Source organism: Eschrichtius robustus, chromosome 15 (genome assembly GCF_028021215.1).
Source record: "Eschrichtius robustus isolate mEscRob2 chromosome 15, mEscRob2.pri, whole genome shotgun sequence".
Classification (NCBI taxonomy): domain Eukaryota; kingdom Metazoa; phylum Chordata; class Mammalia; order Artiodactyla; family Eschrichtiidae; genus Eschrichtius; species Eschrichtius robustus.
Window position 1 is genome coordinate 47,016,252 of NC_090838.1, and position 17,664 is coordinate 47,033,915.

Genomic DNA, 17,664 nt, shown 5'->3' on the forward strand with positions numbered 1-17,664 from the left:
CTTTTTTATGTTTGTCTCCCCAGTGCCACCGCAAAGATGTGTAATCAGTGTTGAATGACTGAATAGAAACCTCTGTCCTGAAAAATCTTTTTTTTTTTTTCTGAAAATCTTTTTAATGAACCTGAACACTCACACACTTGAAAACTATTGAAGTGCATTTCAACTGCTATCATTTTACTTACCTTTCACACTCACTGAAGTGCCAATTTCTGCAAGAAAGTATTCTTTGCTCTCTCTGCCTTGCCAAGTAGTTGAGAAGCAGAAATTGATTGAATTGAACATCAAAGTAACAGTCATACCTTTTTTCCCCAATATTAAAGTGAAAATAACCAATATGTTTCTAATCATGAAGAAAATAAATACTAATGTGGAAAATTCAAGCAATACACTAAAATATAGAACGTGGAGGGAGGGAGGGAGGGCCAAAACTGGAAACACTTGAGCAACAAAATAACATAGTATTAGATTATAACAAATAAATGGGGGAGAAGGGACAAATCCTCCTTACAGAAAAATTCCACATAATATATGTGTATAACTTCTACTAGGAGGTAAAGCTTAACCCCCGCCCCGGCCCGCCTTGAGTGTGGGCTGGACTTAGTGACTTGCTTCCAAAGAATAGAATATGGAAAGGGAAAAATAGTACCTTCATAATGGAGAAAATTGGCAGACACCACCTTAACCAACTTATCACGGTAAACATCACCAGCAATGTCATGTTGATATCATGTACCCCTAGAAATGATGTGATGAGGACATTTCATCTCTGTAATATTCGTCCCCAAAACCCACAACCCTCCTCTAATCATGGGGAAAACATCAGACAAACCCAAATTAAAGAGCATTCTACAAAATATCTGAGCAGAACTCTTCAAAGCTGTCAAGGTCATGAAAAGCAAGAAAAGACCAAGGAGCTATCACAGATCAGACCGAAGGAAATGTGATGACTGAATGCAGTGTGGGATCCTGTATAGAATCCGGGAACAGAAAAGCACACTAGTGGAAAAACTGGTGAAATCTGAATAAAATCTGTAGTTTAGTTACTTGTAATACCCCAGTGTTAATTTCTTAATTTTCACAAACATATCATAGTTAATATAACATGTTAACATTAGAGGAAACTGAGTGAAGGACATTCGGGAACTCTCCACCATCTTTGCAAATTAAAATTTATTTTTTAACTAAAGAAAGTGAGTCAAATCCTAGATCCCACCTCTCCGGAAGTAACCACTTTGTGCGTGTGTGTGTGTACACATTCCATTTATCTCTGTATAAATACACGTATACATACAATTTTATGTAAATAAGATTCATGCTATAAATGCTGCTTCTTATCTCTGCAACAATATATACTGGAAATCTTCCACGCTGATGAACATAAATCCATATCATTCTTTTAAATGATTTTGAAAGATTCCATTGTTTATAAGTGCCATACCCACACAGATGGACATATGTGCTGTGTCCAGTATCTAACATAATATTGCAATGAATATTCTTGGGCATACACTTTTGCATGCCAGTCCAGTTCTTTCTCTAGAATAAATTCCTAAAAATGGAAGCCCTATTTCCTTTCAGTGAAGAATGGTATTTATAATCTAGGCTCAGGGTGTCAGGTATGTTCATTGTTACTGGGGTTTTGATGCTCTCAAGCCCTCCCATTGGTCAAAGCTGGGGAATATTATACACATGTGTGCACACATTTCCACCTACATACATTGAAAACCATGCATTCCCACTGATATCGTGAAGTCCAATCTAACACCATAGGGTTCACACTAGGTTTTTCCCTTTATGTGTATGTAACTTCCTTTTCTGGCAGTGAGAAACCTGACTCGCATCAGCCTTAATATATTTACTTATTTAAGCAATTCCCCTGTATGAAACCAATCTCCAATCTGGCCACCACCCCATCTCCTGCACTCATGCCCTCCTTACCTCTCTCCAGCTTGGACTCCCAAGGCCAGTTCACCCCTTGAAGTGGACATCTTCACCCTGATTGGATGTAAAATGTTAACATTAGGGGAACCTGGGTAAAGGGCATTTGGGAACTCTCTCCAATATCTTTGCAACTATTCTGTAATCTAAATTTACAGCAATACAGGGCCACTGGAGCCCCCCACTCCTGCCCTACATCTGTGGATGGGCTGCCTTGCCCTTGCCCCTGATGGCTTTAGGACTGAAAACTTGCAGAAGGGGAGGGATGAAGAAGGGCTCCTATTCCCACTTCACCTTATGTCCTTTGTTGACCTTCTAATCTGATCATATTAATTATGGAACATAATAAGTTCAGAGACAGGTGGAGCCAACTTAACCACAAATAATGTTTCATATTGCCATCTCCTTGGTGAGAGTTATGTCTCAGAAGTATTAAATGATAGGTCTAAAACACACTCAATGAGCAAACTTGAAACCAAAGAACAGTGGAAAAAAAAGAAGGAAAGAAGGAAGGGAAGAAAGAAAGAAAAGGAAAGAAAGAAAGAAAGGAGGAAGGAAGGAAAGAAAGAAAGAAAAAGAAAAGAAAAGAAAGAGAAAGAAAGGAGGGAGGGAGGGAGGGAGGGAAGGAGGGAAGGAAGGAAGAGAAAAAGGAGCTGTATTGCGGCTATCCCTTTCCTATCTAGAAAAGGGTTTGAACTCTTGTTAGTTCTGACATTCAACTTGTTCCCTCTCCCAACCTTTTTCTTGCCTTTCAAGATCTTGGCAGAAAGCTCCTTTTTAAGGGGCTAGGTCACTTCAATATCCAGACTAATTACAATTCTTGGTGATAATTAGGGGTAAACGGCCTTCTTGCGAGAGGGATAGGGTATGAGTTGCAGCCCAGCACACACTGGCCTGACAGTACTAGAAGGAACTACAGTCATGTCTCTGAGCTTATTCTAGGAGGAGGAAATCACAAGGAACAACACAAGAATTAGGTATCTTCCAAAGAGAAGCTGATCAGGGCTGCAGTAAAGCAGAACAAAATTACAAGGTTTAAATCTGTTTTGTTTTCTGTCTCAACTGTCATTTGCTGGCTTCACAAAATAAAGCAAAACACCCTGCAATATAAATTGCTAGAGGAATGGTACCAGGAATTTTAAAACTAGAAGAGACTTGAGAACCTGAATCATGGCAATCTAAAATTATCAGTAATAGTTACGATCATAACTATTATTTTCACTGCCATTTATGTACCAGTCACATAAGTATTTTGTTATATTTAATATGTTATACAGCAGTTCTTGGCACATTAGCAGGTCTGAGGCCAATTGACAACTCAGTTTTCCTTGACTCTGATTTGGCAACTTCCCCTAGAGAAAAATTGGTAATCTAGAGGTCAAATTTTAGTAAGGTCAACTTATTTTAAATGTGTGGCTTCGTTGAAGATCACTATACCTTGATAATAGTAATAATAATAGCTATCATTCATTTGACGTACTAAGGATGAAGCATTGTTCTTAATGCTTTATCATCATCATCTGATTCAAGCCTGCAAGATTGAATGTCTTATTTTTGAACATCAATTTTAACAAACCAGAGGGATTGCACTATCACTGGAGAAGTTAAGTAACTTGTCCCGGTCACACCCTTAGTGATCGGTGAGATGGACCTAAATTCAAGTCTTTTTGATTCCAAGACTGTTTCTCAACTACTGCCATAACTGAAGAAGTTGAATTAAAGATCTTTAGGGGGAAAAAAAAAAAGATCTTTAGAGTCCCATCCATCTTTGAGATTTTACCTTTTGAACATATGAAAATAAGCATTTTTTAACTTAAATTTGATATCAATCTTTACTACATGATATATGGTAAATATTTGTGTTTCTATTAGTATTGAAGCTTCTATTAAAGCAACAATTCTCTTTATGGAAAACAATAAGAGTAACAATTCTGTATATTTCTAGTAGAAAACATGGCATTCATCTCCAGTAACCTCTATATCAATACTGATTAAAGATCTGTGCATTGGATTTTCATCAGCAATGAGATAGTTTCTCTTTACCACTGGCATTCAAATTACACAAAGCATTTCTTGGGTTTCCTCTTGAGTCTCATCAAATTATGCTCCACTGATTTCTTCATACATGATTACATCTCTTACAAAAATTTTTTTACTATAAAGTCTTTTGTTTCAGGTTTTCCCAGCTTTATTGAGGTATAATTGACAAAATCGTAAGATATTTAAAAGTGTACAATGTGATACAGTGTACAATTTGATATATAAACACATTGTGAAACAATTTCCCCCCATTGAGTTAATTAACCCATCCATCACCTCACATATTTACCTTTTTGTTGTTGTCATGGTTGAAAATGTTACATTCTATTCTCTTAGCAAATTTCAATCATACAATATAGCATAATCATCTGTAGTCACCATGTTATCCTTTATATCCTTGGACCTTATTCATCTTATAACTGAAAGTTTGTACCCTTTTACTAACCTATGTTCCTTATTTCTACATTCTTGTCCCATCTCTTCCACTAACTAGTATTACAACTTCGAATAAGACAGCAACCTTTCTGGTGTTCAATATCTTCATTACAAAATTAAAAAGGTTACATTCTTACAGTATTATTTCTGGAAAGTTTAAAAATATAACTTTTAAATAAATATAAAATCAGTATGTGTCTAAAGATGCATTTAACTCATTAATGGGAGATCCAGAAAGATGGTAAGCCTTGGTCAAAGAGAACTGGGGAGTGCCACATATTTACAGCTGCTGAAAGAATGAATACTTGAATAAGACTGCTAATATAGGTACAAAAGTGATTAATATCCTGCAGCACAATAAACGGTTACCTTTTCTATGGGACAAAAATCATTTGCACCTCTACTGGACAAAATTCAATTGTATTACTATCAGTTTTCTACATGTTAAGATTTACCCTTACAGAGTTGTACAGTACCTCTGTACTAAAAAATAATAAATATCAAGTCAAACAAAAGTGCACATTCCTGGAGAATCAGACAATCCCAGGAGTGCCTGCTAGACAAAACCCAGCAGGACACTGAAAGAACAAATAGTCATCCCTTCGTCTATTTCCAAGTTTCGGATAATTTTTCTTAATAGAACTAAGAATCCTCTGAGTTTTAAAATTCTCTTTTAGGAACCAGCGCCAAAAATGTAACATCACTAAGAATTACAACACTAGCACACCACAGTAAGCACACACTGATTACATTTATTCTACTTAGGATTGTCATTTGCCATTTTAAACCATCAGACTAATTGAAAGGCTAACTGTAATTTGCTGATATTTATGGCTTCCAGGAAAGCTCTACAAAGGATGTGTCTCATCTTATGCTGAAATTAAGTAGTTTGTTCAATAATTAATAAATATATATTAAGAACGCATCATGTACCAATCACAGTTTTAGGATAAAACAGAGAAATAAAATAGATGAAGACTCGTGTCTTCAAGAAGATTATATTCTTGTAGTGGGAAATTCCATATGAATTAAACATTTAAAGGTTGAGTAAAAATTGGGAGACAACATAAATGATATCATTTGTAAACTTGGGTGGGAAAAACCTTTCTAGTCATAATTCTAAAATCAGAAACTAGGGAATTCCCTGGTGGTCCAGTGGTTGGGACTCTGCTCTTCCATTGCAGGGGGCCCCTGGTCTGGGAACTAAGATCCCACAAGCTAGGCAGCAGCACGTCCCCCCCCCAAAATTCAGAAACTATAGGGGAAAGAACCATTAGTCTGACCAGTGATTCCCAAACTTAAGCAGGTATCAAGTCACCCGGAGAGCTGAATAAAGCACGGATTGCTGGCCCACCCTCCCAGGGTATCTGATTCTGTAAGCACGAGGTGGGCTAGGAGAATTTATTTCTAACAAATTCTCAGGTGATGACAGTAACGCTGGTCTGAGGACTACATTTTGAGAACCTGGATTAGAATACATAAATATTTTAAATGTCTGTACTGTCAAGACATTATAAATAAATAAATAAATAAATAAATAAATAAATAAATAAATAAATAGCTATAACTGGGAAAACATTAGCAATCTATGATCAATTAATGGTGTAAATTGGGAGCATTTCTTCTCTACTCTTGAAGTTCTACTCTTGAACTCTTGAAGTTCTTTTCTGTGAAAGGAGCTCATTTCATGCGATTTTAGGCCTTTTTCAGCCTGTTTACTCATTCCGATTTCGAGGAGATGGGTCCAATTACTAAATTTGAGACTAATTGAGCATACATTCAACTCAACTTCCTTTCCCTCGGGGGAACCGGTCTGCCACTGGCAAAGAGAGCAGACAAAAATCACTGTGCTCTCCAGCAATTCTCCTTACATTCTAGTGGAGAAGTTTATATTTTATCTTTATGGTACTAAGTTGATATTTAACAAGTACAGACATACCATCCTACATCAGTAAACATAAAAGTGATATTGATATTTTTCCTAAATCTTAAAAACACAGTGCAAATGCGTGTTTGCTTATTTAATAGTTTTGACTCTGCTAATCAAATGATTGCTAATAAAGATGTGGAGAATGGAATGTTCTTGTACTGCAAATTTATAAAACCATTCTGGAAGGCAATCGACAATAGTTATCAATTTAAATGTATAAACTGTGTAACTTTGCAGATTCTAAGATTTATTCTAAGGAATAAATGAAATAATTATGCAAAGATATATAGATATAGAACTATAGATACTTACCATAGCCTTCTTTATAATACTATGAAAAATTTGGAAATTATTAACATATAAGTCATTGGACATTGGACATTCCCAAATTTGGAGCTGAGTGAATAAATGAAATACTATACAGACATTACAAGTGATAATGTAGTTCTCTGTTGACATGGAAAGATGTTTACTGGGTGAAAAAAGGAAAGATCATAAAATATCATACGTTATATAATCAGATAAAACTAGAAATAAACAGCATATATAGAGTATACATACACACCATACATGTGGTGTGCATATATATGTATATATACCTGTGACATAAATGCTTGTGCATCTTTTTGTGTGGTCTGATTTTTTTTCAATAAACATGTATCTTTTTATCTTCTGTGTTTCTTTTTAAGTATGATTTTAAAACATTTATTTAAAGAAATAAAGTCATACAACTTGTTAAAAAAACATAAACAGTATTTTTACACTCAGAAAAAGAAAGCTACTTTATGTTTTGGAGAAATGCTGAATATGAGTTTGTTTCTGATTGACCTGGCTCTTTTTGTTCTTACATTATACCCCATACTTTTCAAAAATATATTTATTAATATTTACTGAAATCAGCACTTACCATAAATAGGTAAATCAAATCAGCAAGGGTAGAGGAATAATATGTGATTAGGAGTAATCTGGTCTCAATCTTATATTTTATTAAAATTTATGCAAATATATTCAATTTACAAGTTAATTTAACTCATTAAAATCACAGGAAATTTCTCTTTTTTGTCCAGTAAGACTAGGACAGAAATTCCAAAGTAGTTCCCATAAACCTAATCCAATCAAACTAATTATTCTGAAATGCTAGACCTAAAGAAAATATTCCCCAGTCCACATGCAAACTAAGAAAAAATAATCTACCCCATAGTACTTTTGTATAGAAGTCAGTTTTCTTGGGTTGCTGGGAGAACCACCTACAGACCATGTAATAACAAGGAGTATAAGGCTCCGTTCACTCATTTAGTGGTTCACTAGGTCCAGAAAGGTAAGACTGCTTTGAAGAGCAGCTCAGAGCATGTCTTGCTGGCCTGGCCTCCTTCTGCAGGGGTTCCTGAATCACAGCAATTGCTGTTCCACCTGGTTCAGGGTTAGGAGGTCGGAGCTACTCACCAGGTATTTACAGTACAGCCTGGGGCTCACAGCAGTGTCTGGAAATACTTCCTTGTCCAAAGTAAAGCTTCCTTATGACTATTTAATTTTAAATGAGTGTTTAAAGTGAACAAAAGAAAGAAACCTGCTACTTCTCTGCTTAACCAAGTTGTCATCTACTGCATGTGCTTTTTTCATATTGTATGAAACCAGTATTTTCCCAGATGAGAAAACTGAACATCTTTACCCGTTTCATATTTTAATTTGGAGGTAATTAAATTCCATCTGCCCACTTATTAAATTTTTTATACCTTAACTTTCTTCTCTTTTGAAGTCTTGTTTGAAAATACCCTCACGTGATCTTAATTGTGGAGACAGTTTACATTTCCCTTTGTTTGTTTAATAACATTTTTTGATCTTTTTCAGACTTGGTTTACGTTTCTTTATTTTTAACTTATTGATTCCCCCCTCCCTGTTATTAGCCGGAGATAACCGCCTCAAGAAGTGTATTTTTAGCAGGTAAGCATTTTAGTTCTGATGAAACAAAAATTCATATTTTAAGGCAAGACAAAAAAAATTTAAACATAAAACTTTTAATCTACTCTTTGGCCTCCTCCCTTCCTTCTAGTGTGCATTGTGCATCTGCATTATGTGTTAACCAGAACTCCCCAGAGGCAGAAATACCTGCTCAACCATGAAGATCAATTTTCCTTATTTTGGGGCCAGCCGTGTAACTCCTCAGAAGATAATATTCCTTCCTCAATCCTGTAAGGGGTCACAATGACCCACCACTCACCTGGTATGTGCAGACATCTTTGGTGAACAATGCCAATATACTATTTCCCTTAAAGATAGTGATTGGTGCAGAAGAGACACTTAAAGGACGTTCTTAGCTTAAATACTTACTTGTGACCTTATTAATGTAACTAGCTATATTACTTGTATTCTGCCTATTTTACAAGATTATTGTTTCTTGCATTACCAAATGTGTGACGAGCCTCAGATAAAACTAATGACAACTAGGCTAACTGAAATGATTGATCAAACACATAGTTCCGCAAGATCAATGATTGTAATAGTGTAACTCTAGATGTGAGAAGAAGCAACAAGAGGGAACCACTTCCTGGACCATAACAGACTAGTAAGACAGGCAGTCCAGAGGCTTTTGGTTACTGTTAACAGGGTCTAGTCCAATTATAGTAGCACGTTGAGTGGCCTATCAATGAAATCCTCACCTGACCTGGGAATCGCCATTAGGCAAACTGGTCATGAAATGCCTCCCAAACATTGCTCAAAATTAAGACCAAAAGGGAGGGGACTGTCAAATAAAGAATATTGCCCACTGTACAGTTCTACAAGAATCAAGTCATTAGCTACTGCAGTCGCTGACCTACAGTACATCCTGAAAGGAATTCAGGGTGGAGATCAGGATGAGACACTTTGTATACTGGAAAACTGACAGAACTGGCCCTCAGATAGATCTTTTCAGGAGAAAATTTTATGAACCTAGTTTCCTGCATCTTCCCATACTTAGAAAAGCACTAAAACCATTAACTAAGATATCTCTTCCTCTCGAATAGCAGTAACCTTCTACTAAGATGAGTGCTTGATGGCATGTACCACTTTGCCAAAATCATACATACTGGCCTCACCCTTTACCTCTTTGGAACAGTCCCCAGAGCTTTCTGAAAGACTGCCTCCCGGGTTATAATCCTCAGGTTGGCTCGAATAAAAGTTTCCATGTCTTTCTTAGATTGACTAGTGATTAATTTTTTCATTGATAATTCCCAGCTCCAGTGTGTAGGAAATGAACAATGTCCCCAGTCCCCGTGCTCTTTGCATGCCAACCACACTGACCTCTTGCAAGGCCTTAGTTTGCCTTGGCCTCTGCCTTGGTTTGCTTCCTCCCACCCTTGCACAAGGTGTCATGCTGTTTCCTTTGCCTGGGACACTCTTCTCTCCTTGCTTTTCCCACTTAATTCTTACTTATCTTTCAGATCTTAAACTTCACTTCCTTGACCACTCTGCCCTCCCATAAACTAGATGCAATTCCCCTATTATATCCTTCTTAGCACTTGTCACCCAGGCAACTTAGCATTTGTTTCTGTATTTGACTAAAGCTGTATCCTCCAATAGACTGTTTGCTTTACAAGGTCAGTGTCTCTGTCTGGTTTTGCTCACCACTGTACCTTCAGCACTTAGCTGATCTTCAATCATATTTTATTGAATTTAATTAAATCTGGCCCAACTCCCCACATGATGGAGCTGGAAGGCAAGTTAACCTGAGGCTATTATTGAGATTTTTCTCCCTTCTCCATGGTATCATGCAGGAACCTAGGAGGAGCCAGGGAACTGGACTGTGGGATTATTGTCCTCTTCTTCACGGCTCCTCGTTGAGCAGTGAAGCTCAGAGGGTGCTTTGGCAGGGCTGCCCCAGGTGGACTGCCTTCCACTGACAGCAAGTTCCCAACTTGCCACCCACTGGAGGGACAAAGTGCCAAAAAAGGATCTGTCCTCCACCATCCCATCTTCCTCACCCCAGTCCTCACCCTCTCTTCTGACTCTGAGGAAACCTAAATTTCCTCCTGGATGTAGATGCTTTCCCCTCCGTTACTCTAGGAACTAACCTCCATCGTCTCCTGTCCTGGGATGAATTCTCCTCCATGGGCCTTTAGAAACCAGTTTTCCTGGAATGGGTTAGAGAAAGAGGATGCTAATAACAGGTTTTTTTTTTTTTTTTTTTTTTTTAAGTTACTCTCCTCTACAGGTATGTGTATTTTGAAGCAAAATTGGGGGCATATTGTCTATACCCTTCTATAACTCATTTTCCCCATTTACCAAATTGTATGTCCCTATAGCCTTAAATATTGAGAGTACGATTGAGAATATAGAATTCCCTAGGAAGAAGTCACCTAATTTATTTAACACGCCCCTTTATGGTGGGATATTCCTGGTTCTGTAGCCTGACAGTTAGGATCCTTTGTGCCTAGTTCTAGCCTCGTCTCCTGCTGGCAGGCCTCTCATTCTGCTCTACTGTCACACCAAATCATAACGCCCCAGGACACGTCGTGCTTCTCCTCCTCCATTCTTCCAGAGTTTCTTCAGCTGCATCCCTTTTTTTCTGATCAGCTCTTACTTATCCCTTCAAATTGGTGTCATCTTCTCCTACTGCTTTCCCTGACATACCACCCCGGTCTGCTTAGTGCCCTCTGGGCTCCCAAAGCATCCTCATTATGCCACTCTCATTGCACTGGGCATATTTTCTTGGATTTATCCTCTGTGAATGTTTCAGTCCTCTTCACTAGATTTTAAGGTCTCTGAGGGCAAAAAGCATGGCACATATAGATGTGTCATAGTGTACCTGGCACATAGAGTTGTTCCAAAAGATTTGTTGAAGAGACACAGATTGCAGGAAGCATTTTTTTTTTTAATTGCCTTGCTTTCTTTTTGGGTATGCACAGCTTCTTAGGATGGCTTTGAACTTACCTGTCCTGGAATTGCCCTTTGTTTTATGCAATTATGGGGGTTTCTAACATTCTTCACCTAATAAACGCAGTGATGCCCAGTCCCCTTGGTGTTGATAAATATTTTCAGTTTTGGCCTTTTTATTTCCTTTGCCAGGTAGGCTACAATTGTAGCTGTTCCTTTACTTTGAGCAGACGTAAGATGAGGTTCCCTTGTTTCATGGACCCTGGCACAACTCCATCTTCCAGATCTCCTTTTCAGATTCGTTCTTTATCTGTCAATTATCCACACTCTTCCTAAGGATAACAAGAGTCTTTCCTTCAGTGTGTTCTTGGAGAAATGCCAGAAGACTTCTTTTTGTTTGTTTGTTTTGGCTGTGCCATGCAGATTATGGGATCTTAGTTCCCGGTCCAGGGATCGAACGTGGGCCCTCAGCAGTGAAAGCCCAGAATCCTAACCACTGGACTGCCAGGGAATTCCCCCAGAAGACTTTTTAGTAAGTTTTCCCCTGTTTGTAAAATAATTTGGTAACCCCCATTTATCAGATACTACCCCTTCTCCTAGAATCATGAGATTTCATATTCAAGTTCTGTGACTAGATGTCTAGTTTCTCAAGTTCATGCTGATAATTTTGAATTTAATGTTTCATGTTGTTTTTTCCAATGTAAATTTGAGATTGTATTTGCTTTGAGGACAAGGGACTATGCAAAGGATAGCATTTCTTTTGTATTTAATACAATGCTGACATGTATGTTTGATAAATAAATATAAATATGCATTAAACTTGGGTTAGGATAGTTTCTAAACAGTGATATAAGGTTCTTTTACCATAGACAGATTTAGCTTCATTTTATAATAAAAATCTTTGGTGGTAAGACTCATTGGGAGCAGGGTACTTGGTCATTCAACCATAGGTAGACTAAAATTAAGAGAACATTAGTGTAGACCAGGGGGAGATGATAGTCATTTGGGCTAGAGTGATGGAGGTGGTTAGAAGAAGAAGGATTTAAGAAACTGAACTGTGATGGATTGGCTATGGGTGGGGGGAGGGATTCACACCTTGCATACCTGATGGATGGCAGTCCATTTCCAAAGAGATTTCCAGATCAGAACACCCTATTTGCCTAGACAATGTGCTGGATGCCACAGTCAATTTTTCCTCTCTGTGTTCCTCCTTCGTAGCTGTCATGTAGACCTTATCCTTGGTTAATTGTCTCCCTAGTTTTGGACATGATTCACATTTCTTAGTCACAATCAGATTCCAATTTTTTCCCGTTTATGCTCAGGTCAACGTGATTGAATTTGGGTATTCTTGAACGTCTTCAAATATTTTAAGGACAGTCATTTGGGATAGGCCATCTCTTCATATAGGTGGTCTTTGGTATTCTAATGCTTTCTACTTCCATTCTTAGACAGAAACCTAGTGAAAAAAATGAGCCTCACCACATCTTATACGCCAAAGTAAATTTTAAATGAATTAATGAATTGAGTATTAAGAAAATAAAAAAGAAAATAGATCGAATAGTCTATTGCTGGAGGTTAGCTTTCTATACTTAGATCAGAATAACTTAAAAAGAATGACATTTGGTTGCACAAAAATAAGTAGCTTCTGTAGATAAAACCAAACTTTAAAAAATCCCTTCTTGGGAATTCCCTGGCGGTCCAGTGGTTAGGATTCTGGGCTTTCACTGCCAGGGGCCCGGGTTCGATCCCTGGCTGGGGAACTAAGATCCCGCAAGCTGCGCGATGCAGGGGGGAAAAAAAATATCTTCTTAAATGGGAAAAATGAAAACCATTTGGAGGATATATGACAAATAAAAGGCACATAACTTGATTATTTAAACAGCTCAAGTAAACCACTGTGAAAGCCATTAACATTCACTCCATAGCTAAATGAGCCAAGACATAAACGAAGCTAATTCACAAATGGGGAAATAAAATAATAAACATGGAGAAAATGTTCTGAGTGATCCGTTCCCCCTTATCTAAGTTTTCTAAATACTCTGTAATGTGGTACATTGCTTTTGCTGTTGACGTGAATTTAGGTGGCCACGGGCAGAGGCCTGTTGTTGGTTCTATAATCAAGGATCAAACAACTGGATGGACTGTTTGAAGGAAAACATGGCTTAATAGTTTTAAGAGGTGCATTAAGCTTAGAACTTTTAAAATTGTATTATCCAAGGCCAATTCTGGATGAAATCGTGAAGTTGGCTCTGATTTCCTCTTTCACAGCTTCCTCCAAGGTTGTCATGTGGGTAAGGACTCAGATATAGCCCTCCCTCGGTATCCAAGGTATCCAAGGGGGATTAGTTCCAGGGACCACCCCCCCCCCCGCAGATATGAAAATTTGTGGACGCTGAAGTTCCTTACATAAAATGGCATAGCGTTTGCAAATGACCTATGCACATCCTCCTGTATATTTTATTATTATTATTTTAAAATAAATTTACTTATTTATTTATTTTTGGCTGCGTTGGGTCTTCGTTTCTGCGTGCGGGCTTCCTCTAGTTGCGGTGAGCAGGGGCTACTCTTCATTGCGGTGCCCGCGCTTCTCATTGTGGTGCCTTCTCTTGTTGCGGAGCACGGGCTCTAGGCGCACAGGCTTCAGTAGTCGTGGCACGCAGGCTCAGTAGTTGTGGCTCGCGGGCTCTACAGCGCAGGCTCAGTAGTTGTGGTGCACAGGCTTAGTTGCTCCGCAGCCTGTGGGACCTTCCCGGACCAGGGCTCAAACCCGTGTCCCCTGCACTGGCCGGCGGATTCTTAAACCACTGTGCCACCGGGGAAGTCCCTGCAGTGTCTTAAGAGACTTCCTCTCCAGGCCTTCAATTTGCACCCCAGAAATGACCTAAATATTATATATTCCTACTAGAGTTAAACGTTCCTAGGAGTATCTACGTTTTATCTGGGATTCTATTCCTGAATTGGTTGATTTGGCCTGCGCTGGGGTCCTAGCCCAGACCGAGACCCCTTGTCTCAGCCAGGGAGGTTCTTTTTCCGATCGGATTCACACAGCCAATAACAAAACCTATGCTGAGACTGGAACAGCACGAGCTTTATTTAATGGCTAAAGAATGGAGATGCGGAAACCTCGTTTGCAAATCAACTTCTCTACCCAATTCCAGGGGAGACACTATGTTTATAAGAGGGTCGAGGTAGAAGGGAGGGAATTGGAAAGAGTGGGAGGAATATTCATGACTTATCCGAGAACGGGGGTGTGGTTTGGACCTGGAACTGATGCAGCTCTCCTTTTCGGTCCTTGTATGGGCTTTTCCGGTTGTTGTCATGGCAACTGTCAGCTGTCATTGCACCGGCGGGTGTGTCATTTAGCATGCTTAGGTATTACAATGAATGTATCATAAGGCTCTAGGTCTACTTCTGGAAGTTGAATCTTCAGCCATCTAGTGCCTAATTGGTTCTAACTAGTTCTTGTGTTTTTCTTTGCAGCTTCCTCCCAAAACTTAGGTTAAGAGCAATTGGTTTCCATTCAAGCCAGGGGCAAGAGTATGATTCTGGGGCAACAGCTTTGGTAACAGTTTGAGGCTTAATCTAAACTCATAAGTGAAACTCTAGTGGAATTTCAGGCCTCGTTCAAGGTGGGGAGTGAGGGTTTTGCAGGATAGTGGAAAACACCCCACAAAGAGGTAGGAAAAGTGCCTCTGAAAAAGGTAGAGTTGTGGTTGCCACAGCTGATTATTTAAAAGGAGAGGGATTTTGGCCCCTTCTCTCCCTGTTGGTTCACGACCTCAGGTAATTACCCAGGTGAAACCTCCGCCCCCACACTAACACACACCCCCTAGGAGGTCATAGAATGACTGAAGAGGCAGGACATTCCAGATTGGTAGGTGGCAGTTTTAATAAGCAAGGGAACTTACATAGGTGGTTTGTCTTGGATATCCACTCGCCAGAATCTTAAGAGTTTATACATAGGCCTTAAGTGGGGGAAGGGGGGTCGCACTTACCAAAAAAGTCCAGATGGTTTCAATAACACCTTACTCTCTCAAGGCTGCATCCTTCAAGTAGCACCTAGCTCAGGAACAGCGGGCAGAAAGTACATTCCAAGGACAGGGGGGTAAGGAGCCTCTGACTGCCTCAGTCCACCTCCTGGGTCAAGCCGAGCCCACGTCCAGTCGATTACTCCCCCAACACTCCCTAAGTTGTGTTGCTATGTGGCTCTGATTCTGTTTAAATGGAAGATATGCTGTATCTAGGAAACCTGAGGCGGGAGTAGAGAGGGCTGTGAGACTGCAGGCGCCTTCCTCTCGTGGGACTCGGGGCAAGGAACTCTGCACGTCTGGTAAGTCTGTCCCTGCGGACGCAGACAAATTTAAAGCACGCGGGGAGGGAGGCAAGCGAACCCAGCACGACGCCGCCTCCGGAAGGCTCCCACTCTTGGGCTTCCGGAAGGTGCCCCTCTCCCTCCAGGCACTTCCGTCTGGGCTGGCAGTTCTTGGACTGCGGGAGGTCACGCCCAGTTCTTCCGTCCGGTCTGTCGGCACCGCATCCGCTAGCGCCACGAGGGCAACATGGCAGGCGGCGAGTTGCGGGCAGCGCTGGAGCAGCGCCTCGAAGCCCTGGCCATCCGCACGGAGGTCGTGGAGCACCCGGAGGTGAGGCGCTCCCGCCGGGACCACCCCGGGAGGGGGTGGGCTCTGCTGCAGCTTCTATGGGACGAAGGCGCTAAGCCTAGACGTCCCAGGGGTAATGTGCCGCAGAAACTTCCGTTCTAAGGCATTTCCCGGGATCCAGAGTACGAAAGGGACCTGAAAGCACCATCAAGGGCCTGTCCACTTCGGACGCTGATGTTATTGTGAAAAAACCTGCTTTTCTTCTTGGAGTGATTTTTTTTTTTTTTTTTTTTTTTGGCCGCGCCACGTGGGATGCGGAACCTTAGTTCTCCACCAGGGATCCAACCCGTGACCCCTGCAGTGGAAGCGCGGAGGCCTAACCACTGGACCGCCCGGGAATTCGGAGTGATTTTTTATGTTGAGAACTAGTACAACATATTGAGAACTTGCGCATCTCAAACTGGCTAGGGATGTTTGGTCAGTGTGTCAACTTTATGCGTATGTAAGTTGCCAAGCAGTAAACCCGTCTTTGCAGTGGCTGCAGCAGGTGCATACAGGACGCCAAGGTTAGAGCTTGGTATTTTTTTAACATGATTTATAGATGGGAAGATTTTTTTTGCACATATCTGAAGGAGCCAGTATGTAACCTGAGTGGTGCAAGGACAAAGTTTTTGCCCAACGCTTGAGTAACAGCTAATGATAATTAGGTAGATATGGTGATAATCTTCCAAGTTTAGAGAAATTCATCAAAACTATATTCTTTGACCCTTTTGCCTCCCTTATAGTCCACATACTCTCCCCCTTTTTACTGTGCGTATTGCCAGCTTTTCTGATTTTTTTTGTATATTAGTCCAGGGTCTCATTCCCTGCCCTCACTCCCTCTCTGTGGTTATCTGTTTATAGAGTGGAGATCGTCATATGGCCTGGATGTAATGGAATGCCAAGGAATAGGAGTCTGGGCTGCTATAAACTTTTTTAAATTAATTTTTATTGGAGTATAGTTGATTTACAGTGTTGTGAGGGCTGCTATAAACTTTACCAAAAGTTTAATGGAAAAACAAAAAAAGCATTTTAGGAGTGAGAAGGCTTGGCCTGCACATTGGAATGGAGAACTGGCCTAAGAGAAACTATCAATACTTCCTGAGGTCCTGAGATGAGATATATTTGCTAATGGGCTGGGGATGGATGTCCACCAGTGAAATCCAGGGCACTGAGTACTCCCTAACCTTACACCCACCAAGCAATATACAGATAACTGTATGTGTGCAGTGTGTGTATACATGCATATTATTTTTAAACTTCTCATGTGATATTTCACAGGTGTTTACAGTTGAAGAAATGATGCCTCATATCCAACATTTGAAAGGAGCACATAGTAAGAACTTATTTCTTAAAGACAAAAAGAAAAAAGGCTATTGGCTGGTGACAGTTCTTCATGATAGACAAATTAATTTAAATGATCTTGCCAAGCAGTTAGGTGTTGGAAGTGGAAATCTGCGGTTTGCTGATGAAACAGCCATGCTAGAAAAACTGAAAGTTGGCCAAGGCTGTGCCACACCGTTGGCACTCTTCTGTGATGATGGAGATGTGAAATTTGTTCTGGATTCTGCTTTTTTGGAAGGTGGACATGAAAAGGTGTACTTTCATCCAATGACCAATACTGCAACCATGGGATTGAGCCCTGAAGACTTTCTCACATTTGTGAAGAAGACAGGACACGATCCCATAAGACTAAATTTTGATAAAAACTAATTGGGCTAATGTTTAGAATACCTTTATTTCTGAAAGCTGTTTTTCTTACTTGTAATTATAAAAAGCATTAAAAGTGGTAAGATATATATAGCACCTTGGTTTGGTGACTACCTAAAC

The 17,664-nt window shown here is 39.9% G+C and overlaps 1 protein-coding gene across 1 annotated transcript; it reads left to right on the forward strand.

Moving 5' to 3' along the window:
- Positions 1 to 15,657: 15,657 nt before the first annotated feature.
- Positions 15,658 to 17,637, forward strand: LOC137778077 (prolyl-tRNA synthetase associated domain-containing protein 1). The gene is made up of 2 exons (XM_068565105.1): positions 15,658 to 15,837; positions 17,116 to 17,637. The coding sequence occupies exons 1-2, from the start codon at positions 15,754 to 15,756 to the stop codon at positions 17,545 to 17,547; spliced, it is 516 nt and encodes a 171-aa protein (XP_068421206.1). The 5' UTR covers positions 15,658 to 15,753; the 3' UTR covers positions 17,548 to 17,637.
- Positions 17,638 to 17,664: the final 27 nt, after the last annotated feature.

Coding starts and splice junctions, on each gene's coding strand:
- LOC137778077 (XM_068565105.1), top strand. CDS start 15,754: ATGGCAGGCGGCGAGTTGCGGGCAGCGCTGGAGCAGCGCCTCGAAGCC. Junction 15,838..17,115: donor AGGTCGTGGAGCACCCGGAG/GTGAGGCGCTCC, acceptor GATATTTCACAG/GTGTTTACAGTTGAAGAAAT.